The 27,331-nt window shown below is 38.8% G+C and overlaps 1 protein-coding gene and 1 pseudogene across 1 annotated transcript in view; both read right to left on the minus strand.

Moving 5' to 3' along the window:
• NEK10 (NIMA related kinase 10) overlaps nucleotides 1-27,331 on the minus strand; it is a 199,701-nt gene that overhangs the window by 113,632 nt on the left and 58,738 nt on the right. Inside the window, exon 22 of the mRNA XM_008709406.1 lies at nucleotides 9,800-9,875. Within this exon, the coding sequence (XP_008707628.1) occupies nucleotides 9,800-9,875 (76 nt within the window). The remainder of the gene's footprint in view (nucleotides 1-9,799; nucleotides 9,876-27,331) is intronic.
• On the minus strand, nucleotides 14,700-15,344 carry LOC103681301 (annotated as a pseudogene).

Here is a 27,331-nt window from a genome sequence, read left to right on the forward strand (position 1 = left end):
CATCTAACTAGGAGGAAAATCTAAAATCAGTTGTCAGGGACTTCTTTAATGACTTCTTACTATCGACATAGAAGACTGTCCAGAAAGAGTTGGGAAAATTTTAGATTTGCTCAAAGAACAGAAGACGATCAGACACATTTCTGCCCGGCTTGCACAAAGACTTTGAGGCCACACTGCAAGTGTATTTCTCATGCGCCAGAGTGTTTTCCCTTGTAAGTCAAAGCAGGTGCTGTAGGTGTCTTCCCTACTCCCCTTCACCCTTACTTCTTCAGAGCATACTGGCCTAAGTTCCAACCATTTGCATGTTTGTCTGAGGATTGTTCTTAACCCGTTGGACCTTCTCTACCTGCAGCTCAACAGGCCAGAAGTGTCAATCAACTTGTGTACCCCAGGAACAGACGTTAACCAGTGATGGGTATGACCTGGTGTATTCACCCCACTCTCTCCTTTTGGGCGAGATCATTGAGTTATACATTTAAACTGTCTCCAGCAGGTTTGAGGTCTAGTCGCCCACAGTGGTGGATTGCCCCAAGAAACTCTTTATCTGTTGTCTTCCCTTCCTTGTCTCTCTTCCCCACCCCTCTACCCTTGTTTCCTAGGATCCCCTCTGGAACAAACCACTTGCACGTGAACCCTTGTCTCAGAGTGTGCACTGGGGATAACCTGAACTAAGAGTCAAGCGAAAGATAAGCAGCAAGGTTAGGCAACCAGAGGACTTCATTGATAGGCTTCTGTACATACAAGAAGAGCAAAGCTGCAGCTGGGTCTTAAGGAAAATGGAATCTAGAGTCTGGACATTGCCAGAACTTTTCCTCTTATTCCTCTTATTCTCTCCAGGTATTGGCCTCCTTCTCAAATGGACCTGCACTATGGCTACAAACATGGCCACCAAACATTCACGGACCTTTCACATTCCAGCTTCACCTCTTTACTAAGTCCCAGCTAAAAATTTACTAAGTCCTCAGGAAAAAATTCCAACCGGATCAGCTTCAATGAAGACAACACTCCCACTCCTGCCATTTTTCCAACAGGGGCAGGAATGCTAGGACTGGCTTACCTTGGGAGAAACGCCAAGTCTGGGCAGCCCAAAAAAGCCAGAGAGGCAAGATCTCTGATACAATGGGACTTACTAAACCACCTGGAATAGTACCTGGAGTGGAGGGAAGAAATATTTTCCTAAAGACTAAAGCTGTTGCTCCCAGCTAATATTTATTGAATCCCTGCTATACTCAAAATGCTAGGGCAATCTACTCATCTCCATCTTTCTATCTACCTATATATCTATCATCTATCTTTTCAATCCTCACAACAACCTTATGCAGTAGGACTATCACTATCACCACCAGCTCTGCCATTTCAGATAAGGAAACTGAGACCCAGAAATAGTAAGCTACTTGCCCAAAATCAAATAGGAAGGTGTAGAGCCAGGAGGAAACCCAGGCTGTCCAGCCTGGAGTCTGCACTACATTACGTTGGCTCCTAAGGGAGGATAGCCCTGCAGGCAAACCCAAAGACATCTCATTACTACTCTCAGTGCTGCGCTTTGGAGCACAGCTTATAAGGTTTATGGATGAAGCAGGTTTTGTTACAAAAATTGGGGATAAATTTAGAGTAAATAAGGTAAGGGGATCTGGGTAGACTGAGAGGCAAATGCTTTATGGTGAATAGATAAGGTTCTCTTGAAACCCTAGAACACTAAGATGAGATTAGGTAATATATATAAAATCTTCAGAATTTACCCACCAAATGTGTGGATCCTGCAAGTTTCCCTTTCTGTGAAAATGAGGTTTTCAAATGGTTGAGTGTTACCAATATGTATCGAAGTCACATACAGTTCACATTTTCAAATCTCTATTTTGTCATTTTATTATAGACCATAATATTGTCACAGATTGACAGTTTATTGTTTTGTTGTTATGTGTATTTTTTTAAATTCCTTCCCTAAAGGGTAGCTTGAATTTCAAAATATTGGACTTGTAACTATCATCCTACTATTTTATAGAAAACAATATCTGCCACTTCAAAAGAGGTTTTCTTTTCTTGGCATTGTGCTATCGCCTCTCCTAGCATTGTTAAGGGCATTCTGAAACGCCAAGATTAAAAATCAATAATTATAATTAAGTTTAAAATGTAATAATAGTGCAGAGGATTAATATTAGCTAAATAAGTTATGAAATAAATTGATGTAAAGGGATTTATGATTGGTAATGCCACTGGGTAATATATTCATAAGAATAAGACAGGCTGAATGTGGCACTGCAAAATAACTAAACTGTTTCTTTAATTCTCTACCTCTGATATGATAATTTGACCTTCATATTTCCTCATTGTTTAAATCCTCTGACTTCTCCCACAGTTCTCTTTTCTCTTCTTCCCTTCTGACCATTTGATCAGTCAGCCAGACTCGCTTCCAAGCAAGTCCTGTCATAGTGTCTGTATGGGAGGAAAATAGAAGTCACTTTCTATAAGCTCTGCATAGTGCCTAGACCATGGCACAACCATTACCCAGAAAGGTATAGTGCCCACCCCACCCCTGCGGACCTGTACGTCCAGTTCTGCAGCACTGGCAGCTCCCCATTCTACCCATAGCCTTCTGTACCGTTCCTAGGGACTTTTTCTGTGCACCTACCAGAGGCTCATATAAGCACTGTGTGGCTTACTAACCCTTGATCATTCTACTCGTGTGTGTAGGTATGTGTGTGTGTGTCTCCCCAAATTAAGTTGAATTCTCCCCATGGGAAAGAACCAAGTTATCTGCTCCTGACAAGTGCTGAGCTACATAAGAAACAGGTGAAGTGATGAATAGTTTCATTCTGAAGATCTTCTGAAAAACAGTATTTCCATTAAGTGACTGCCAGGCTGAGAGATACCCAGTGGCTCTATAATGCCAAGAGGAAAATTCCAGGTCTCCCACTATTCCAACATAAATCCCAACCCAGACAAACTACAGTTCCTGCTTTCCCCTAAATATGCTGAGTCTGTTAAGAATTGAACTGAAGGAGAATTTCATTTTTGCACTCTGGAGATGTACCAATGCTTAAAGTACAGAGAAATGTATTGTATTGTATTGTATTGTATTGTATTGTATTGTATTGTATTGTATTGTATTGTACTGTATTGTATGGAGGAAATAAAGGCATTGACCAGGCCATGGCAGTAGTGTGGACTTATTCTACCAATGCTCCATCCTCAGGTGTGTTGGGCCAAACCTTGGACTTCGTGTCTTAGCTATCGATTTAATGACCCCTAGGTTCCTAATGCACCCTTCAATAAACAATGGCATTCCTTTAAGTATTTCTCCTATAGAGTGAGCACAATATTAAGCTCTCTCTGCAGATAGCGCTAGAGGGACACTGCAGGATGAAGAGGGTTCCTGCAATTGCCAGCATGGGCCAAGGGTAGGCAGTATAGGCATGAGATGATCCAGGGGACCCCTCTTGGAATGCCACTCTATCACAGTCACATAAACAAAAGGCTACCTGGAACAGATTTGAGGGGTCCTTGCCACGAATCAACACTCACTGTCAGATATGTGAGGCTATCTTGGACCTTCTGGACAAGACAATACTTCAGTTGGATGCATCCACATAAATGAGCCCAATGGAACCAACAGAGGAACTGCATAGCACACCCATACAAACTGTTGTTAAGTAATTAAATTTACAGATGATTTGTTCTACAATAGTAGATAACCAAAACATACATTTTCTCATCATCAAATAATTCATCTAATTTCTTAATTATTCAATAAATTAATTTGTGTTTAAGAATAGGAGGACATTTCCTTTAGTCAAACCACCCACCCTCTCAGAAACACATGTTAAAGTAAGACATCTGACCATCCTGTAACCCCTCTCACATCTACTTCCAATAGGAAATGTGGAATATTCAACATAATGACTTGTATATCAAATGTTTAAAATGGCAAACTAGACAAATAACTCAGGCAAATGTGTAGAAAGACATCCATTGCTTACAGACCCACGTTTACTTGTAAAAATTAAGACTTTCAGAAGGTAAGGAAAAGAAGATGTAGAAACGAAAGATATGTGATTTGGAATTACCAGTCGATAAAGATGCAAGGACTTCCACTGACAAAATCAATCATCAGAGAACTCCTTTTCTTGTTTTTTGTGCTGCTGGGGAGTTCAGAACAAATTAGACTCTAAAAAATCCATAATGTACATCACATTATATATTTATACTCAAACTTCTAATCTAGGCTAGTCCAAGTGTTTCACAATGCCAGAGATAGACCAAATGAAAACTAGCCATATCCTAACTGTATTCTATAAGGTATTGTTCTCCATTCATACATTTTCTGTGATGTCAGCAGAATCAAAGACACTATAGCTTTATAGAAAAATATAAATTTTCTTAACTTGAACTTTTTCTCTTGCCTAGAAACGCCATAACTTTTCAGTTAGAATTCCGAATGTCTCTGGACAGTAAATCTGTTATCAGTATTCTAAAACTTATCTAAAATTGTTCAAAAGTGTTGAATGATGAGAAAATAACTGTGAGAATTAGAAAACATGTAAAACAAGAATTTTTAATATTCAATTCAAAGTAAATCTTGGCAAACAATACATGCATGATGAAGTCTACCTGGACGTATGTAATCCAGAGAACAAATCACAATGTTCCTAAGGCAGACATCAGTCAGAGTACAATATTTCTCATTCTTGACACATGAGTTCAGTCTACCAACGATTGACCCGTTAGCAGCAGCACAGCAGAGAGGTTAAGAACACACACTCCTCCAATCAGGCTGTCTGAATTTAAATCCAGGCTTTTCCACGTCCTAGCCGTGACACTGGGCAGGATCATTTAACCTCCCCCAAAGATTACTGAAGACAGTCACACCTATTTTAAAAGAGGTTGGAAGATCAAATGACTTAATATTTGCAGAGCATTTAAAATAGTGTCTGCCACTTAGTAAACTCCATTCATGTGTTAGATAAATAAAAATGAGCACAAATATGGGGTTGGCAACATAATGGTAGACATTATGGGGTGGAACACCATTAATAGAGGCTCTCTAGTAGTTTCTATCTCGCAATTTCCATTTAAATTCATGAGACCATGTGACCTATTACATTTTTTAAGATGTATTTAGAGTTCAATTTGTGTAAATAAATCCTAACTCAATCCTACCTCACCTAAGCAGATAATAGAACAGTCCTCTTTCCCTCTCTATCTCTCTCCCCCTCCCTCTCTCCCGTGTGTGTGTGTGTGTGTGTGTGTGTGTGTGTGTGTGCGTGTGTGTGTATTTATAGAGCCTTGGAGGGTCTGTGGACAGAAAGCTGTGATATTATGTATTATTCAGGTATATCTTATCCTGCTGGGCCACAGAGAAGCCATAAATAAATTCAATTACAGGTAAAACCATCCCCATATCCCACCTGCTCAAGGCCCCACTATGGAAAGTTCTGTTCCTTCAGGTTTCCTGTCTTTGCATGCTAAACACATACTCCTTCCCTTTCACACTCCTCAGCTCCTAGAAAAATCCTGGTCCTTCCTAGTAACCAAAGCAGCCATTCAGGGAACAAACATAGAGACAGGGAAGGAGAAGGAGCTATAAAACACAGCATAAGTAATTCTTCTCTACTATAATTATTAAGAAATGAATCTGATTCTTAGACACAATACAATCTATATATTCAAATGAGCACCATCCTTTCAAATTTTAGACTCACATTAGCAGACACCAATCACTGCGATCTAACAAGTGCTTACCATATGCCAGCCAGGCATTGCTCCAAGCACTCAACATGTGCCACCTCACTTAGTCGGACAGTGATCCTAAAAGGTGGGCACTATTAATAAGCTCAGATTACAGATGAGGAAACTGAGGCACAGAGAAGTTCAGTAATTTACAACACTCAACAGTAGACCTAAGACTTAAACCCAGGCAGTCTGATTCCAGAGCTATGCTCTTAATAATGACCCTACCAATCTGCCTGTCAATATCACACCCGTTTTCCAATTATGCTCTTATTCTTTAAAATTCTTCTTTAACAATTTCCTTCAGGACCAATTTATTCAGTCATAGAAGAATACTTGTCTCGATAACTTCTAATCATTTCACATTTTATTTTTTTAAATGATAATATCCTACATGATCCCATTATTCACTGTTTTGGTAACTATGAAAGATATAAATATAAAGTAAATAAATAGAAATAATGCAGCAGACCCTGGCACCAAAGTACCTACTGTTTCAAACTAAAAATGTTCCTGTAAGCTTCATGAAGGCAAAAGTGAGAAAAATTCAAAGATATATTAGTGCTTTAGACCCTGACAAAAACACACATGGATTTTTCATCATATTAAAATACAGAATGTGGGATATTTATATAACGGAATATTATTTAGCTATTAAAAAGAAGGAAATCTTGCCATTTGCAACAACATAAATGAACCTAGGGGATATTATGCTAAGTGAAATAAGCAAGACAGACAAAGACCAAAAAAAAAAAAAAAGCTGATTTCATAAAAACAGGGAGTAGAGGGATGGTTGCCCAGGGCTGGGGCAGGGAGAAATGGGGAGATGTAGATCAAAGGGTACAAAATTTCAGCTACAAGAAGAAAGAGTTTTGAGGATCTAAGGTACAGCATGGTGCCTGTGATTAATAATATGGTATTGTTTCCTGGAAATTTGCTGAGAATAGATCTCAAGCATAGTTGCAAGAACACAACAGAAAAAAGTTAACTGTGTGGATGGATGTGTTAATTATCCCGATCTTAATAATCATCCCATGATGTATATGTAAACCAAACCATTGTGTTGTTTATTTTAAATATATACAACTACATTTGTCCATTTTTCCCAATAAGGTTTTAAAAAAGGCATTTTCAGACAAATAAACAAAACAACCAGAATGACTCATTTTCACTTTTTAAAAGATTTTTTTCACTTTAATAATTCAAAATATTTATTACGATTCTGTCAGTCTATTCTTTCAGGCCCCAGGGAAACAACGGGCCCCAGGGAACAAAACAGACAGCAGCCCTACTGTTACAGAGTTTGTGTTTTAGTGGGAGAGACGTAGGATAGACCAATTAAAATATGACATAATGTCAGAGAGAGGCAGATGCTATGAAAATATAAAGCAAGAGAAAGGGACAGTCTGAAGGAGGCTGCTGTTTGGGGCAGGTGATCAGGAAAACCTCCCTCCAGAAGTGACATTAAAGCAGATACCAGAAGGAAGTGAGGAAGTAAACTGTAGCTAGCTGGAGAAAGAGAAAGCATGCAGGAGCATTTTGAAGATCTGAAGGAACAGCAAAGGGGGAGAGTGATAGAAGATTAAAATTTTGTTACAGTCGAAAGAAGCAGTTTTCTTTATAGCCCATTGTGTCAGGTACCGTTCATAACCATGCAAGTATTAGATCATTCATATAGTAAATACTTCTTGTGATCCTATAAAATACCAGACTCTGGGGTGGGGATGGTGGTGAACAAAATCATCCGGGCATATCACAAATAAGCGAGAAGGAAAAGTGCATGGAGTATGTAGACCAGGGGAAACATGCATTGTCTAGGTGGTTTCCCCTGAGGAGACAACACTCCAGCAGAGCCTCTGGTGGAAAATGAGAAAGAGTTAATCAGGAGGCCAGTGGGGAAAAGAGTATTTAGGCAGAGGGAGCAGCATGTGCCAAAGTCCTGTGGTCAGTGGGAACACAGATGCCACAGCCAGAAATCAATAGAGTGAGGTCAGAGCTAAAGTAAAGACGATGACTTAGCATGCGGGTTTGAGGGCTTGTAGCCACACTGAGGACTTGGTCTTTAAATAATGAGCAACTGTAAGCTACTGAAGTGTTCTAAGCCATTTAAGAGTTCTGAGTTTATTACAGCATTTTTATGAATGCAAGAGGTACAGTCAATAGTTGGGTGTGCTTCACTTTGTCTCTGCTTGTCCAAGTTTACCTATGGGTTTATTTTGATCCATCCAATGGAAACTTCCCCAGCTTTCCTTTAAATTATCTAATGGCATAATGTGAATGGGATTACACTAAGCAATACAGTCTCAGAGAATTCCCGCTCCAGGATTAGTCAAAGTTTTCCATTCATATTAGCTCATACTTGCTTATTACCCAGAAATCCGAAATAAGTGTTCCATGAAGAACATACCTAAAATGTTTCTCAGAGTTTCAACCTCTAAAATCTGCTCTGAAAGTGCAGTTGAAGACAGTGTGCAGTCTTGGATTGGAATTCAAGTAAGACATACAGATAAAAACCGGAACCAAAGACCATATTTGGAGAATATTTTCCATGAGAAGGATTACAATGACCTGCCTCATAATGAATCAAATCAGAGGAAGAAAAGGAGCTTTTATTGACCTTCTGTTCTAGCACAATCAGTCCAGTGTCCGCAAACCATTTATCTAGCAGCTGAGATATAGAATAAAGAATGCTCTGAGGCACTTCCTACAAGAGTTGATAAAGAGAACTTTCTTCCATTAAATAAGGTAATATCTGAGGAAGCAAAGACCAAAGAAAGAGTAAAGGACATGGAGACATCAGACTTATCAAACGCTCTGGGACCCTGGAGGGCAGGGACAGGCATCCTATGTCCACATTAATAGGCTCAGAGAAGCTTGGGATTATACAAAGATTATAGAATTTGGTGGGAAACACTTTGGGGATGGCTAAAAAGACAATTCAAGAAAAGGCAGGAGGTATGAGACTCAGAGCAGGGAAGGACCATGAAATATATCTGCTTTATTTTTGTCCAGTTCACAAACTCAAAAAATGAGGATACAGAAAATTCAAAAGGAACTGGATGTGTCACTCAATTTATTAGGAAACATCTTAAATTTGGAAAAATTAAAACTTGAGAGAATAACTAGCCAACAATGTCAGAATCCTGGTGGGAACCCTGACACTATTCTGAACATTCTTGCAGGAAAGGAATTTTTAAAATGAGACTGTTACTTAACAGAGAATTTCCACCCTCCCTTGAGAAGATTTATTCTGAATCCTATCCCCAGGAATCAATTGCACAACAACACAGTAGATTAAAAAAGAAGATGGAAGTGTCTAGATGGCTTGACCTGCTGAATAAGATTTGAGAATACGTCCCTGAATCTGTTATGTCTACTGACGACTCTATCTGCTTGCTAATTTGAAAAGATTCAGACAAATGATATGTGATCAGCAAAAGAAGATTCTCATTGCCTATAATTAATGGATCGTAAAGGAACCCTCAAAGCATGTTAAATAAGTTACAGTGTTTCAGTTCATCAAAATATAAACACCCATCTACCCAAGAAGCAACCAACTTAATAAACATATGTCTAAGTATATATGTCATCATTTATTCATTCACTCAATAAAACGTATTCAGCATCTATTACCTGCCAGGTGCCAGGATATGTATCAGCACACAAAAAAACCTTTCTCCTGCCCTTGAATGTCTATAGGCGGACAGAGAAAAACAGTCATTTTTCGAATAGGTACAATAAAATATTCCAAGTGTCATGGTGAGTAGCGAGTCTGCTAGTTCATTCACAGATACTTCAACAATTGCACACCTACTATATGCCAAGGATCATTTCAATTTATAAATAATAAAAGTAGCCTCCATGAGGGGCAGAGTCACCTTAGAGGAAAGACAATTTTTTGTTGTTATTTCAAACACACATAATGATGTGTACTTGTGTATTATCTGGGTAATTGAGGAAAACATTACATAAGCTCCTTTTCCTAAAATCATCTTTCCTTTGCAAGCCAAGACATGAAACTAAAGCCCCAGTTAGGTATGATGTTTGCAAACCATAAAATAACTGTCCTTACCAGGAATACAGGATTGTTCCAACAACAGACGTGAGTTTACTGTTTTCTTGTTTTTGCTTTGCCAGTCCAAAGTCAGCTATAATTCACACAAAAAATGCAATGTTATTATTATTGTGGTTCCTTAGCTTTTGACATTCTGCACAATAACTTTTAAAGTTCACAATAGAAAGCTTTATTTTAACCTTCTGTCAAAATGCGCCATGTACCAATCTTCCATACCACTCGCGGTCTTGATTAATCACCTACATACAATAGGCCATTATATTATATATTTTGAAATAATGAGATTTATCACTAAAAAACTAAAGTAAGTCTTGCTGACTGAGAAGTAGGGCAAGTGCTTCTTGAACTTATGATTCCACTTTCTAGGTTTATAATTTTCAAATAAATAAAATGAATCTGATATTTTGACATATGCCAGGCATCAGCTCATCTGGACAGAAAAAAAAAAAACCAACCAAAATAAGCCTGAATAACCACCACAGAGACCTGAAAATCTGATATTAAATGGCATCTAACTGTATTGTCACAGTAAATAATGATATTCAGAACCATCTCAAAGTATTTATATCTTAACAAAGGATTTTGATTTTTAACTTAGAACATCAAATATTTATATTCAAGATGAGCACTAGCTGTATTTTCAAAGCACCTTTAGAAACTTCCCTTTTTAAAATCACTCAACAACTTAGGTCAAAGTGTTGGAAACAGACATTCTTCAGAGCTTCTAATACTTCGAGAGATTTAATTACTAGGATGACACAAAAAGACAGTGCTGAACCAGGGCAAGAATTCAAGGTGCTATTCCTAATAAGATTTGGTGTTCACAATATCACTCTGTGAAGTGCACCAAATGTTTATGATATCTCATCGCAGTGACCTTGATTTATTTTTTTTTAAGATTTTATTTATTCATTTGACAGAAAAGAGTGAGAGAGCACAAGCAGGGGGAGCTGTAGAGAGAGAGGGAGAAGCAGGCTCCCCACTGACCTGATGTGGGACTCGATCCCAGGACCCTGGGATCATGACCTGAGCTGAAGGCAAATGCTTATTAACGGGCTGAGCCAGCCAGGCGCCCCTGCAGTGAATTTTAATAGAGATATTTGATAATGTGTCTATACTAATATGTCTTTCAGGCTGAAAATATTCCAAAGTAGTTAGACTTCAAACTAATAGTAATTCACATTATTAATAATAACACCCATTTACTAAACAACAACTTTGAAATAACACAAATTGAGCTGCTTACGTGAATTGCCTAATTGAATACTGCTAGCAGTCCTGAAGGACAGGTATTATTATGGTTAGTGCAGTTTAGCACTTAAAAGCAAGAACACCAGAAGCAGCTTCAATTCCAATCCTGGCTCCATCATGTGCTACCAGCATAACTCTGGGTAAATTATTTAATCTCCCTTTGCAGTAGTTTTCTTACCTCTAAAATAAGGATTATAACAGCATAAATAGGAGTAAATAGTTGGGTACAATAACAAAATCTGAGTAAGTTAACATATGTAAATGCAGGATAACACAGGCTGAACAACCGATACTTATCATTATTCAATCTTCGCAGCCACCCATTTTATAAATGAGAAAACTGAGGCTCAGTTTACTTAAGAGATTGAGTAACTTGCCCAAGGTCTCACAAGGAGAAATTAACACTCAGATGTAAATCTGGAGTTACTTAATTCTAAAGCCCCAAACCCTTACCAAAACAACGTACTACCAAAAAAAGAAAAATCAGGCCCAGATCATTTCAATAACAAATTCTACCAAACATTTAAGGAATAAATATCAATTCTGCACAAACTCTATCAGAAAATAGAAGAGAACACTTCCCAACTCATTTTATAAAGCCAAGAGTAACTCTGAGACTAAAGCCAAAGACATTAAAAGAAAAAGAAAATACAGAACAATATCCCCCATGAAAATAGACACACACACACACACACACACACACACACACACACACCCACACACACCCCAAAGAAAATGTAAACAAATAAAATCTAGACATAGATAAACAGGATAATACATAAGGTCCATTATGCCAGAAATACAAGGCTGGTTCAACATTTAAAAGTCAACCAGTGTTGTTCAGCGAATCAGCATATTAAAGAAAAAAAGTCATACGATATGTATGAAAAGGATTTGATAAAATTCAACATCTACTCTTTTCAGAAAAGTATAAACAGGAATGCGTTTCCTTAACCTGGTAAGAAGCATCTATAAAAAGCTACAACTAACTTTCTACTTAATGTGAATATTTCTCCTTTAAGTCCAAAAACAAGGCTGGATGTCAACTAGATTTGTTGTGGTGATCATTTTACACTATATACAAACATCAAATTATGATGTTTTACACCTGAGAGTAATAACATGGTATATGTCAATTATATGTATTAAAAAAAGAAAATAAATAAAAGATGTGGCAATCTTGTTCATATGTTGCTATACATGTTGAAGAGATTGCCGCATAAGCAAATTATTTAATGTGCCCTTAATAACTGAATTTTTTAAATAAAGCAAAAATATTTGTTTTCTTTTTTCTTTCTGAAGAAGATAAAGACAAAGAGGAAGAAGATAGAGACAAAGGAGGAGGAGAAGGGAACACACTAGCGCAGTGGCAGAGAAACAAATATCCAGGAATAAGATGACAAAAGATGAAAGATCTATGCAGGGAAAAGTATACAATTTTGTTAGAGTCATTAAAGAAGCCTAAAATTACCAGAGAGACACTCCAAGTTCATGGATTGGAATTCTCAATATTACATAGATGCCATTCTTCCTAAACTAATGTAATTCCGATCAAATTCCTCCAAATATTTTACGTAAATTTCACAAATTAAGTATAAAATTAGCATAATTAATAGAAATAGAAAGGACCAAAAGGAGCCATGGATTTTGATAAAAAGACAAGAAAATTTCCTACAAGATATTAAAAATTATTACAAGGTATTAACCAAGACAAGGCAGTATTAACTCAAGGATACAAAAAGAAAAGAAAAAAAAGGCAAGAATGTCAACCCCCCCCATTCTTATTCAAGATTGTACCTAGAGGTCCAAGTACGTACGATATTTGCAAACACATCTTCGCAAACATAATTTTTAATTTCTTTTTTAAGGAATTCGTTGGAGTGAGATTACTGGATAGTACAATAAGTGTATGCTTACGTTTTTCAAAGACTATCAAACCAAAATATTTTCCAGTGCTTTCTCACCAGAAATGTATGAGTTCTAGTTGCTTCTAAATTCTCACCAGTCATTCGGTGGTGTCAGATTTATTTATTTATTTATTCATTTATTCACTTATCTATTTTAGATGTTTTTCCCCTCAAGTAAGGAAAGGTAGGACTTGAACTCATGACCGTGAGATCAAGAGTCACATGGTCTACCAACTGAGTCAGCCAGGTGCCCCTGTTGTCAGGTCAGGTTTTCGGGGTTTTTTTAATTAGCCATTCTAGTAAGTATGTAGTAATAGCTCAGTATAGCTTTAAGTTGCACTTCCCTAATGACTAATAGTGTTGAACACTTTTCATGTACTTATTTGCCATCTGTGTATCTTCTTTAAGGATATACCTGTTCAAAATTTGGCCCATTATTTGATTGGGTTGTTTGCTTTCTTATGATGGAGTTGTGGATACACATTCTTCATCATATTTGCAAATATTTTCCCTAGTCTGAAGCTTGTCTTTTCATTCTCTTCATGTCTTCCATAGAACAGAAGTTGTAAGCTTGGATGAAATTCAATTAATTTTTTTCTTTTATATATTGTGGTTTTAATGGCGTAGCTAAGAAATCCTTGCCTGAGCCATGTAAAATAGTCCAGGCTATTCTGCTGAAAAGGCCAGAGCGAGAAGAGCAGCCTGGAGGATGAGAGGCCCAGCTCCAGCCAAACTCCAGAGGCCACCTGCCAGCCATGTGAGTGTCCGCCCTCCACCCTGGGTCAGGGCTTCAGATGCAGCCCGGGCTGACACCTTCACTGAAACCTCGTAACATACCCTAAGTCAGAACCACCCAGCGAAGCTGCTGCTGGGTTTGTGGCCCTCAGAAATGGTGAGGAAATAAATGTTGTCTTCAGCTGCTAAATTTCACAGCAATTTGTTACCCAGTAATGAAAAATTCATACAACTGCTACCACCCCAGTCCAAATCTCAGCCGTGAGCGCTCACGTAGACTATCGAACAATGCTTCCTAAACAGGACGACAGGACTCGTGCTTCTCTCGCTCCCTCCAAAACAGAATTCCCCGTGCCAGAGCCAAAATGACCTTGGGAAAACGTAGAGCAGAGACCACCACTCGCAAAGTTAAAGTTCGACAAAGGTTTCTAATATATACTAAGAATAAAAGCCAAACTCCTACCAGGTATAGAAGACCATATGCTTCTGGGTTTTCAGAAAGGTCTTTCTTGACCATACTATCATAAATATGTCCCTTTCTTTAATACTCTTCTGTTACATGTGATTCATATCTTTCATTATCTAATTTTTTTTACATTATACTGCCATTTAAAATCATTTAAAGTCTTTAATCAAATTTCATCAGAGATCATCAGACTTATTACATGCCATGATTAGCTTTCCATAAACAACTTTGCTTTCTTGTACAAATCAGTGTCAATGAAATAAAAAAATAAAACTGTATATGAGGCAAAGAACTTTATTAACCTTGTTTCGAACTTTATTCCCAGGCTTCTTTAGCTTAATTAGCAGCAAAGAATGAATTATGTCTAAGCAAACACTGGAAAGAGCTGCATGTCCAAGGGACTTGGCCTTAAAAGTATTAGAGATCTAGATTTTGTCAGATCCATGAACAAAATCTTGAAAAGCAGTCCTAATATAATACAAAATAGCAACTTCCAGTAACTTCTTCAAGTTTTATCTTCTTCAGAGGTTGGCTCAATTCATTGGTTTACTTCATTCTTGGAAGCCTCATCAAAATTCTCCACAAGAAATGGAGCTTCATCCTCCTCCTCCTCTCTGGTTGTGTGGGCAGAGCTTCAGCCAGTCTCCCCCACTAGTCAGACTGTCTGCACCAAGTTGTTTTAAGATTCTTGGTAGCATTTCTTTCTCTTTTTTTTAATATTTTTTTATTATGTTATGCTAGTCACCATACAGTATATCCTTAGTTTTTGATGTAACGTTCCATGATTCATTACTTGCATATAACACCCAGTGCTCCATGCAATACGTGCCCTCCTTACTACCCATCACCAGCCTATCCCATTCCCCCACCCCCCTCCCCTCTGAAGCCCTCAGTTTGTAGCATTTCTGTCAGCTGCTCAGTCTCAGCATGGCCTGTAATGGGCTGCCCGAACTTCCAGGTTGTGAAAGTGGATCTCTGTTCCTTGGTTTGTGAACATATTCACTTCTTCAATACCAGAGATATTGTTTACCCCTAACATCTTTAAGGAGAACTGAAGTTTTTTATCATCTGCTCTAGCCATTCTATGAACCACCTTCTTTCGGGGAGCAGTTCTTTCCCCACCAATGTGCACTTGTGCGGGCCGTTTGGTGAGTTTCTCCTGGTTCATGATAGTTTCCTTCATCTTGTTGGAGCAGAAATGGGACAGTGAGGGGAACTAGGGTTCTATTTTTGTTTAATATTCATTTATGCATTTAGGGTCTATCATTCCTAACTAGTATGCAAGATCCATACTTCGTGTTATCACTGTATACTGACAGAGCTGTATCTTTTGATAAATACATAGATACATAGTTGACCCTTGAACAATGTGAGGGTTAGGGGTGCTAATGCCCAGCACAGTCAAAAATCCATGTATATCTTTTGACTCCCCCAACACTTAACTACTAATATCCAACTGTGGCTTATATCATAAACAGTCAACTAACACATACTTTGTACATTATATGTATTACATACTGTATTCTTACAATAAAGTAAAGGTAGACCAAAAAAAATGTTATCAAGAAAATCCTAAGGAAGAAAAAGTACACTTAGACCACTGAACTGTATTTACTGAAAAAAATCTACATATAAATGGACCAGTGCAGTTCAAACCCATGTTGTTCAAGGGTGAACTGTATATGCATATCTATCTACCTATCTAAATATCTATCTATCCTCTAAGTCCAGTAGTAGTAATGAGAAATAGTAGAGGGCTGAGTTTTACAAAGTGTTTTTATTTTTTTAATTTTTTTTATTATAATAATATTTTTTATTATGTTAGTCACCATACAGTACATCCCTGGTTTTTGATGTAAAGTTCAATGATTCATTAGTTGTGTATAACACCCAGTGCACCATGCAATACGCCCCCTCCTTACTACCCATCACCAGCCTATCCCATTCCCCCACCCCCCTCCCCTCTGAACCCCTCAGTTTGTTTCTCAGAGTCCACAGTCTTCCATGCTTCATTCTCCCTTCTGATTAACCCCCCTTTCTTTATCCTTTTCTTCTCCTACCGATCTTCCTAGTTCTTATGTTCCATAGATGAAAGAAACCATATGATAATTGTCTTTCTCTGCTTGACTTATTTCACTTAGCATTATCTCCTCCAGTGCCGTCCATGTTGCAGCAAATGTTGAGAAATCGTTCTTTTTGATAGCTGAGTAATATTCCATTGTATATATGGACCACAACTTCTTAATCCAGTCATCTGTTGAAGGGCATCTCGGCTCCTTCCATGATTTAGCTATTGTGGACAATGCTGCTATGAACATTGGGGTGCATATGGCCCTTCTCTTCACTATGTCTGTATCTTTGGGGTAAATACCCAGTAGTGCAATTGCTGGATCATAGGGTAGCTCAATTATTAACTTTCTAAGGGACCTCCACACTGTTTTCCAGAGTGGCTGTACCAACTTGCATTCCCAACAACAATGTAGGAAGGATCCCCTTTCTCCACATCCTCTCCAACCATTGTTTCTTGCCTTGTCAATTTTTGCCATTCTAACTGGTGTAAGGTGGTATCTCAGTGTGATTTTGATTTGAATTTCCCTGATGGCTAATGATTTTGAACATTTTTCATGTGTCTGTTAGCCATTTGTATGTCTTCATTGGAAAAGTGTCTATACATATCTTCTGCCCATTTTATGATTTGTTTATTTGTTTCTTGTGTATTGAGTTTGAGAAGTTCTTTGTAGATCTTGGATACCAGTCTTTTATCTGTAGTGTCATTTGCAAATATATTCTCCCATTCCGTGGGCTGCCTCTTAGTTTTTCTGACTGTTTCCTTGGCTGTGCAGAAGCTTTTTATCTTGAATCCATCAAAATCCTAGAGGAGAGCATAGGCAGCAACCTCTACGACATTGGCCACAGCAACCTTTTTCATGACACATCTCCAGAGGCAAGAGATACAAAGTGTTTTTAAGACTATTCACAAATTTAGGGGTGCCTGGGTGGCTCAGTCGGTTAAGCATCCGACTCTTGATTTCAGCTCAGATCATGATCTCAGAGTCCTGGGATCATGCCCCGCACTGGGCTCCATGCTCAGCGGGAAGACTGCTTGAGATTCTCTCTCTCCCTCTCCCTTTACCTCTCCTCCTTCACTCGTGTGCTCTCTCTCTCTGTGTCTCTAAAATAAACAAATCTTTTTATAAAAAAAGACTTCATATGTTAGATGGCTTGCTTTAATCTTCCCATTCCACCATTGTGGGTACTGCAGAAAATTAGTAGAAATAGTATAACATATCAATATTTTTAGGAGCTCACTATAATTTTAGTACACATAGACTTCATGTACTTACAATCTAAAATAATCCTTTGACTTTTAGTTTTAGTGCTACATAGAAATTATCTCGTTTTTATAAAAATCCCATTGATTTTCACAGGCAAAAACTAAGGAGTGGTACTCACAAGGGTTCTACTCACTCTATGTAATGTAGATAATGGCAGAAACTGAGATGGATGTCTGCAAAAACGCAGATAGTAGAGAAGTATTCATAAAGAGAACAAAAGCTAATATTGTTTGGCCATTTGGAAGATTTTGGTAGTAGCAGTAATGTTTCTATTACTCTTTCTACATCTGTGATTATATTTGGAACAGAGAAAAAGGATTTATTTCAGAAACTGTGGTCATAAAAGCATTCATGTGCTATTATAGAAATTCAAAATGACAGCAGATGACATTTTACATATAGCACATTCTGCCAAAAAAAAATCAGTAAAAAAATCTCTCCTTTGATAGAATGAATGATACAGGAAATGCTAAAACTGTAGCCTGTTTGTGCTACAGCCTATAGCTATCAACCTTCAGATGGAAAATGTGTGTCTCTGGTTGAGTGCCTAGATTCTTGCTCTGTCATTTACTATCTATGTGACATTGGATCCATAACTCAGCTACTCTGTTTTCTCAAAAAGAGCCTATGAAACTTATATTTTGCAAGGGGTTGTAAGGTATTTCCATCCCTCTCCATAGGGCGCTTTCACCTACCACCTGTGTCAGTAGCTCCCAAAATCAAAACCACGCCAATTCAATCCCAGCAGTAGGCGGCACCTGGCCATTCACACCCAGACTGAGCTCATCATCTGCAGTCATCTGGGATACCCCAAGCAGCAGATGGCATCTCATTTTCCCCATTTTCTGGGCTTGAAATCTCTGCCTCTTCTCTCTTGCCCATATGCTCATTAACTCCTCAGCTCTTGTATCTGAATCTTTCTTTTCATTCTGTGACCACAGGTTAAATGTGCTGGGAACCCAGGCCCTCCCTTTTCCTACTAGAACCTAGGTGCATCTCATCAGAAAACTTTCCCTTCTAATCCATTCCATAGGGTATTTAACAATGGAATAATCTACCAACCCCTGTCTTCATCACAGCATCTCCCATGTAAGTGCCAGAATGTGTCCTGACTGCTATCATTTATAAAGTTTCCAGCTGCCCTATGCCTTCAGTACTGTCCATTTACTCACTAATTCATCCATTTCTCCATTAACCAGATCAGAAACTATCCATACTGACATGGCCCATAGGGACCAATGGTAGAGATACACATTAAATAAAGCATCACATATATAAATTTATAATTGTGATAAGAACACTAAAGATCGGGTAGATCTCTGATGCTATGAGAGAGTAACATAGGAGACACAGCCAGTTAGGAAAATCTTCTGTGACAAAATGATGATTGAGGGAATATGTAACAGAGAGCAGGAGTTAACTAGGTAAGAAGAGAAAGTGGAAAAGAGACATCCAGCAGAGGAACCTACATGTGCAAAAGTCCTATGATCAAGGAACATGATCCATCAAGGAACTGAGAGAAGGTCCTGTGATCAGGAGAGCATGGTCACTTGAAGAACTGAAAAAAGGCCAGGTTGGCTGGAGGATAGACAATGAGAGACATGGCCAGACCATGCAAGACCCTGCAGGCCATGTTCAGATTACTGATACCTGTCAATATTGCCCAACTTAAAACATCCATCTCAACAAAACTGTTGGAGTCATCCAATTCGCTCAACACGGTACTTGATTATGAGCACCCCATGCCCTCAAGGATGCCTTTTTCTTTACCTGGATTGATCTTTCTGGGGGAATACTATAAAGAGAGTTGATGAAGAGATGAACACTGGAGCCAGATGTGGTTCATCCCTGGCACCGTCAGTCTATTAGCTGGGTGATTTAAGCAAGTTTTCTAATCTCTCTAACTCTTTTCATTATCTGTGAGGATGGGAATGGGACTCAGATATTGGATGAGGTAATGAACATATAACTTTCATCCCATAGTAAATGCTTAAGAGATGTAGCTATGGGGGGTTACTCCTTTCCTTCAAAGCACAGCTAAAATTTTCACCATGATAAAAATGTCTTCCCTGAGTAAAATGAAAACCATGAATGACTGTGACAATTTCAGGAAATGATCCGTTGAAATTTCTATAGTGTCAGGCAATGACAGAGGCATCTACTTGAACACAACTGTGTAACAGTCCAGAGAGATATCCACCTTGCAACCGCACCCATCTACCGCTCTGCTCTTTCCTTCTGCCTTAGGAAATGAAGGCCAACCTCCAACTTCCACAGGACAAGATCCTCAGTAATAGCCTCTCCATGCAGGCCTCAGTGGGGGATGAGGGGTTCTCGGAAAGATGCTCAACAAACCCCTGCCTCATTGGTACTTCCTCTTCTGAAAGCCACTCAGATTCCTAATGCGAGCTCTTCCACTGTGCTACCCACTCCTCCAAAGTTTCCTTCCCCAGTGCAGGCCCTTCCCTGGATGAGAGACAGCTAAAGTGTTTTTCTTTCTCAACAGCATCAGTATTTGATTGATTTTATTGACGGAATTATTATAACAAAGAGTTGTAAGATGAAAAATTCAACATCTGATATAAAAGTACTTTCTGAATTCTAGGTAAGTCCATATCTTTGGTACACAAACATCATTTCACTCTAGGACATCTATCGGTAGACTAGATTCTTGGGGAAACCAGTATCCTTACTAAATATGGGCTCTTCTAAAATCATTTTCCAAAGTGGGCTTTGTTCTAGTTACTATTTCTTGGAATAATGAATGAAACTTTAAACATGTGGTTCTAATAGTAAGCAGGAGTGCTAAGGGTCAGATTCTTATAAAAACAGGAAGTCAGGCTCTTACTCTTTCTTGTTCTCTCTCTCTCTCTCTCTCTCTCTCTCTCTCTCTCACACACACACACACACACACACACACACACACACACACACACACTGTTCATGGCATGATTATAGAGTCCGAAAGGCTCCAATGGCTTCAGTACACTTAGGAGGCTGGGGAGACTGATCAGATGTGTAGTACCATGCACTGTTGAATTAGTCTGTGTAAAAATAGGCACTCTACCCACTCACCATGCTGTTTCAGAGAACACACTTTGGGAAAACTCACGGAATGAAAATAACATGTCCAGAACACATCAGATTCTACCCCTTACATTAAAAATTTCTCAGAGAACTAAACCATAATTCAATATGCCCACATGAAAACACACACTAAAATAAACTTTATTATCCTTGGTCTTTGGTGTTTTTATGGGCCTTATAAACCCAACATTGGGAAGATTTTAGTTCCAATTTTTTCCTAAGATGGTAAAGATTCAGGGCCCCCTCATTCACTTATGCAGTCAATTATGGGGAATCCAACCCACCAGAACAGCATAATAATCATTTGGTCAAGATCAGCACTTTCAGGACGCCCCGCTAGGACTTTCTTGGGACTGCCATTCTCATCTTTTCCTGGAAGCCAACTGCTATTCAAATCTCAGAATTGCAGAATGACCCACTGGTGGCATGAGAATTTTAGAAAATTTTTTTAGAAATTAGATTTGACTGAATTTGCTTCAATATTTCCTTATTTCACATGACCTAATAGCAATATAAGGAAACTGGTGGGCTTGACAGAAATTCTTGCTTTCCTAGTGACATGAAGGCAATTTGTTGACTGAGAGAAATTCTAGAAATTGTGTGGCTACCCTTACTACACAGATGCTATATGAGGGTATGCAACACAAGAGACTCAATATTCTGTAGTCTTTTAAGAACACTCAAAGCTCTGTGTTGGCTTAGACTCAAATAGATACTAGATCTGGTTAATGAGGAGTAAACCACACAACAGGTTCAAAGAAAGACAGGTCAAGAGACCTACAAAAGCTACAGACTCATTATGTGCCTATTTAGCCAGGATATTTTAGAGGCATATGAAATAATATGCATATAAGGACTTTGACTTCCCTATCAGAGCGTAACACTAATTCATTTTTTCTGTAATGACATAGATTTCTCAGCGGCAGTTGAGCCAACCAAGAACAATTAAAATCCTCTAATCTTCTAGAAAACAATTAAAATGCCAAGATTCTAGCAATACAAGAGAGGTCTAATTTGATTTCTCAAACTTTGTTGGCACTCAAGAAAGTAAACTCTTTCCTTTCATACACTGGATTACATTATTTGCTGCGATGCCAGCGGGAATTGCTTGTAACTTTCCCCATGTATGTACCTGATTTCACTTTAATCCTCAATTCGTCTTATGTTAAATGCTCTTCCCACAAAATCTTAGCTGTCAGATCAAGATCTCAAACCCAAGTATCTTCCCTAATCATTATTTTTTATTTGTAACTGGCTTCTAAATATTTCTACCTGGGTGTGTTTTAGTTCATTTGTTCATTCATTTCTTCATCTATTCATTTACTCAGTAAATATTATAAAGTGCTTTCTGAGAAAGAAAGTCAAGAAAACCAGTTTCCTTTACCTCAAGAAGGGAATGGCGATTAACCACTGCCCTGGCGCTGAGAACGGCATCTGCCCTATATACTGAGAAAGGCAAGCCTGGTAGACTAAAGGAGCCCAGAAATAGAACCTATCAGATGTAGACATCAGAGACACCACCTAGAGGAATGGCATTTGAATTGAGTAGCAGAGGGCATTCCAGGCAGAGAGAGCACTATGTTGGAAGTCACAGAGGTATAGGACCACAGCCTGGTCTGTTCAGGAAGGAGCAATTTGTCCCATGAGGCTAGGGCAAAGAGCAAAGGTGAGATCATGAAGAAAGGAGTTTGGGTGCCCTAAGGAATGTCATAGGGAACAACTAAAGGACTTTAACCAGGAAAGGATATGATCAGATTTCTAAAGTAGTATGTCCAAAACCTTACACCTTAAATCCCCTCACCCAATTCTCTGGTGTCACAATCTTCACAAACTCAGACTCTTTCTTACTTATTCTCACACCTCATTAACTAGGCACAAAAAAAATCTTAAATTCTGGGTCCCAAATAACTGCTGAATCTAATCCTTCTGCTATATCCTCTTCTGCTGCGGCCACAGGTAAAACCCACATTACATCTTTCAATTGCAAGAGTCTTTGGCGGCAAATACTATGGACTAGCTCTCAAAAAGCCATTAGCCACCCCTTTTCCCTTTCTTATCTCCAACTACAGAGGCAGAAAGCTCACCTAGACAGTTTCCCTTATAGCTGGGGGTGGTAACAGGACTTGGCTTTGGCCAACACAATGTGAGACATATAATGGGATCCCCCTGTGAAAGATTTTCTTTAATGATAAAAGGAAGTAGCCATTTGAAGAACAGAATTGGGTTTTTTTAACCTAGCCACCATCCTACTTCCTGTCTGAATTTGGTAGTGATGGCTGGAGCTCTGGGCAATCTGCTGAGGATAATGGAGGGAAAAGACAGAAATGCCTAGATCATGGTTGACTTCCTTGAACTGTTCAATCAGCACTAGAACTGCCCACCTCCAGGTCCCTTGTTGTGAGAAAATTACATGTCCTTATGGCATAAGCCATTGTTAGTCTGGCTTTTTGCATCCGAACAGATCTTAACTGATACATCTCCTAAACTGGGGATCGGTCTCCAGTCTTTCCTCATGGTACCCCTCACCTGCCATTACAATTATCCTCCACATCCCATATCTGATCACATAATTTCCAGTCTGGAAATTTCTAAAGATAAGTAAGTCTCTGACCAAACATTAGGGCCCAAGCTCCTCATTCACCAAAGTCTCTACTGTCTTGACACATTGAACGTCACGCGAGTGCCGAGGCGCCCTGCACCGCTTCGGGTCTCTAACCTTTTGTACTGCTGTACTCCGTGCCTGGAATGCTTTCCAGCTCCACTCCTCACCTGAAGGCCCCACAGACAGAGTCAATCACATTTTCCTCTGTGGCCGATAGTTATGATAGACTATATTCTCTGGGGAGGAGGGACACATCTTCACCCTTTTAAACATGACTTGCTTTGACCCATGAAGTCTGGGCATAAGTCTTAAGAGCTGAGGTCTGGTTGCCATGCTTTCTCTTTCCTGCCTCTGCAATGCTGAAGCAGTGTGTAGGAGCTTCAGCCAGCCTGGGTCTCTGAGCACGGCTCCCTGAGTGACCTACACTGTACATGCAGTATGAGCTAAGATAGAAACCTTGCTGTTTTGAGCCAGGGTGGACAAATGTTTTCTTTTCTTTTTAAAAAAAACATATAGTGGGTTATAACTTTAAGTTTGTTTATTTATTCATTTTAAGTACTCTCCACACCCCACATGGAGCTGAAACTCAGGACCCCGAGATCAAGAGTGGCATGCTCCACTGGGTGTTATACGCAAGTAATGAATCATGGAACTTTACATCAAAAACTAGGGATGTACTGTATGGTGACTAACATAGTATAATAAAAAATTATTATTAAAAAAAAAGAGTGGCATGCTCTTCCAACTGAGCCAGCCACAAACCTTTTCTATAAAGGGCCAGATAATAAATAGTTAAGTCTTCAAGAGCCACATGTGATCGCTGTCACATATTCTTCTTCTTTCTTTTCTTTTTTTTTTTGACAACCATCTAAAAATTTTTTTAGAAGCCATTGTTAGCTCACAGGACCTACAAAAACAGGCCACAGTGGGCTTTGTCCCACAGACTGTGGTTTGCCACTATTTTAAGCTGCTGAAACTTTCAGGTCACTTGTTACTGCAGCATAACATGACCTATCCCAACTAACAAAATAGTATTTTGCATAGACAACTTTCTAGTCTTTATCACCTTGTAATACAACTAGAAGCTCCATGAAGACACTGACCACGTCTGGCATACTTGTCTTGTTCACTGCCAGATGTCGCAGCTCAGGGGTTAACTGCTGAGTGAAGAAAGCAAAGTCTTCCCCATAAGACTGAGATTTCGAGCGACAGAGGACATGGCTTTCATCTCATATTCACTCCTACATGCCTGGCACATGACAGCATTTGATAAGCACTTGAGTCTTTGATAAATGTTCCACTGAATCAAGTATTTTTCTGTTGTTACTACCAGTAGCAACAGCCAAATATCATTTGAGAAATGTAGAAATGTGCACAGCCTGTTTGGTTGCAGGATAAACATGTGACCTCTTGAGTATGCACTAAAGCCCGTGTCTGAAATCTATTACCATAGTTGATTTTTGTTTTTTCTTTTTTCTTTTCTTTTTTTTTAAATTTGGGATCGGGGGGGAAAATGAGGGCATGAGAGGCTTATATTAAAATGTGGGTATTTGAAAAGTTAAAGAAATGTGAAATGGCAGGTCTGCGAGCAAGTTCATTTCCAGCAGACCCCCTCCTTCAGAGCCATTCTATAATGGGAGGGCACAGTGTCGGTCTTACTTGACAGGCGGCAGCACTTAGAGCCGACCTTGACTGTGCTTTGCTTAGCGCATCACTGAGTCAGGTCTGTTCCTTGTGTGGCATCCAAGGTTGCAAGTAAGTGCAGAGGCAAGACCTGGACATGTTTCACAGAACAAGTCATTAAAATATACAGTGTTTTACATGGAAATATATTTAGACATTAAAATTAAATGCCATTTGTAAAACCACCATACCTAAATATTAGTATATTAATATAAAGTTAGTGCTTTCTGCTCTGCTGCCTCGGAAGGCAAATTCCCAGCCAGCGAGCTTACTATAAATAACTGTACACCAACCTCAATTTTAAAACATCTAATTCATCTACATTAAGAAAAAGAGACGAAGAGGGGAATTTTGATTTTTCTAAAGCTTTTTTGTCTGGTTACATTTTCAGTACGTTTTGTCGCATGCATCTTAAACACCACTTGTCGATTCTGTGTTTCTTTCCCGGGAGTAAATAAGCCTTCTAGCACAAGAGAAGAGAAAAATAAAATATGACAAGGCTGCCCCTTTGTGGTGACATGATTTCACACACACCGCAGCCTATTTTTTCAGGCTCTATGAACTACAGCTTTATTTCATCCTCCCAAAATATGGGCATCTTCTACATTTGGTTTCAAATTAATGCTATAAGATTTTAATTTAACCATACCCGTCATAAAAATAAGAGTCTCTAAAGTCCATATTTATACCCATAGTGATAGACACTGAAAAATATTTTCATTACTATTACATTTAAAATATCTTTAAAATGGTGATATCAAACCTCTTTGGATTATCTTCTTAGACATAAAATCATTTTATACTCATGGAAAATGACAACAGCACATTGACACCCTGTCCACGCAATTGCTTTAATGGAAAGAAACTAATTTAGGGTAAGAATCTTACCCTAAATTCTTTATTTGAAACTACAAAATATTGCCTCATTTAATGATAAAAGGTTTTGAAAGTTGAAGATAATTTTTAAGTTAGTAACACTTAAGTGTAACTCTAATAATATTAATAAGAAAAAGGTTGGGCAGAATGGTGATGAGGGGCAGGACAGAGAAAAACAAAATAAAAGTTTATTTATCCTTGTAAACAAAGTAACTTTTTTCTAGGGAGTCCTTCACAATTTGAGTGCAAGCAAAAAAAAAAAAAAAATTTTTTTTTTAAAGTTAGAGAGTTAAAATGAAAGTGGGATATTTTGTTATATCTAATGTTTAGACTAATCAATGTAACTGGACTGCCCATTTGGGTTTAAAGGGTAGATTGATCAGGATGCCTGGGTGTCTCATTGGGTTAAAATGTCTGCCTTCGGCTCAGGTCATGATCTCAGGGTCCTGGAACCGAGTCCCACATCGGGCTCCTTGCTCAGCACGAGCAGCTCCCCCTGCTTGTGCTCTCTCTCTCTCTCTGACAAATAAATAAAATCTTTAAAAAAAAAAGGTAGATTAATCATATGCGTGTATGTCTTCTAGCTCTCAAAATCTTGCTAAAATGAGGGGAAATAAACTTTCTTTAATAAATTACTAACTCACAAGGAGAATGAGAATGGGCTTGGTGATGACAGAGGATAAGATATTCCAACAAGAGGCACATAGGTGGCTTAAGTGTCTGCCTTCAGCTCAGGTGATGATCTCAGGGTCCTGGGATAGAGCCCTGCAACCAGCTCCCTGTTTAGGAGGGAGCCTGCATCTCCCTCTGCCTCCCCCCACCCCAAGCTCTGTCTTGCTCACTCTCTCTCTCTCTCAAATAAATGAATAAAATATTTTTTAAAAAGATACTCCGATGAATTTTTATAAGATGGAGAATGGATGGAGAATGAACCAAGCAGAAGTCCCAAACCATGTGTCCTAGAATAAGAGGGCCAAAAGGGAGCCCATTCACCCTGTAGAGCCCAGTGTGCCACACAAGGAGACGTGAAGTTAAAAAAAGCTCAAAAGACAGAATTAAGACCAAGTCCACAGGTCCCTCCTCACATTCACACATGACACCACTGACTAATTGAGTTCCCTCTGCCACTAGCAGAAAAAGAGAGATTTATTTTCCAAAGACACTGACTGAGCCAGAAAGAAACAAAGCAGAGTATGGATGAACCTATGGGAATTCAGGGAAAGTCTATCAACTGACCATAACTCCCTGAGGACCCTTTGTCCACACCATTCCCCAAATGACAGCAACAGATAGACATTGCCTCAGTCAAGATACTGGAGATGTATTCTCTGAAAAAAGTTTAGGTAATAACTTTTGGGGTTTCCAAAGGAAAAATGTCATTGTGTTCTAATGAAGTCCACAGATGGCAGTCTTAGCTGGAACTCACAGAGCTTCCGACAGCTTAATTCATGTCTTTGTCAGCCCAGAATCAATAGACATTTGAGAAAAGTCTCCAATAAGAAAGAGAGATTGTGGGGTGGGGGGGGGGGAGATGGAACCAGAAGATATAGAAACAATGCAGAGTGCTGAAGAGAAAAGTCTACATTA

The sequence above is a fragment of the Ursus maritimus genome, unplaced genomic scaffold (genome assembly GCF_017311325.1).
Source record: "Ursus maritimus isolate PB19 unplaced genomic scaffold, ASM1731132v1 scaffold_20, whole genome shotgun sequence".
NCBI lineage: Eukaryota > Metazoa > Chordata > Mammalia > Carnivora > Ursidae > Ursus > Ursus maritimus.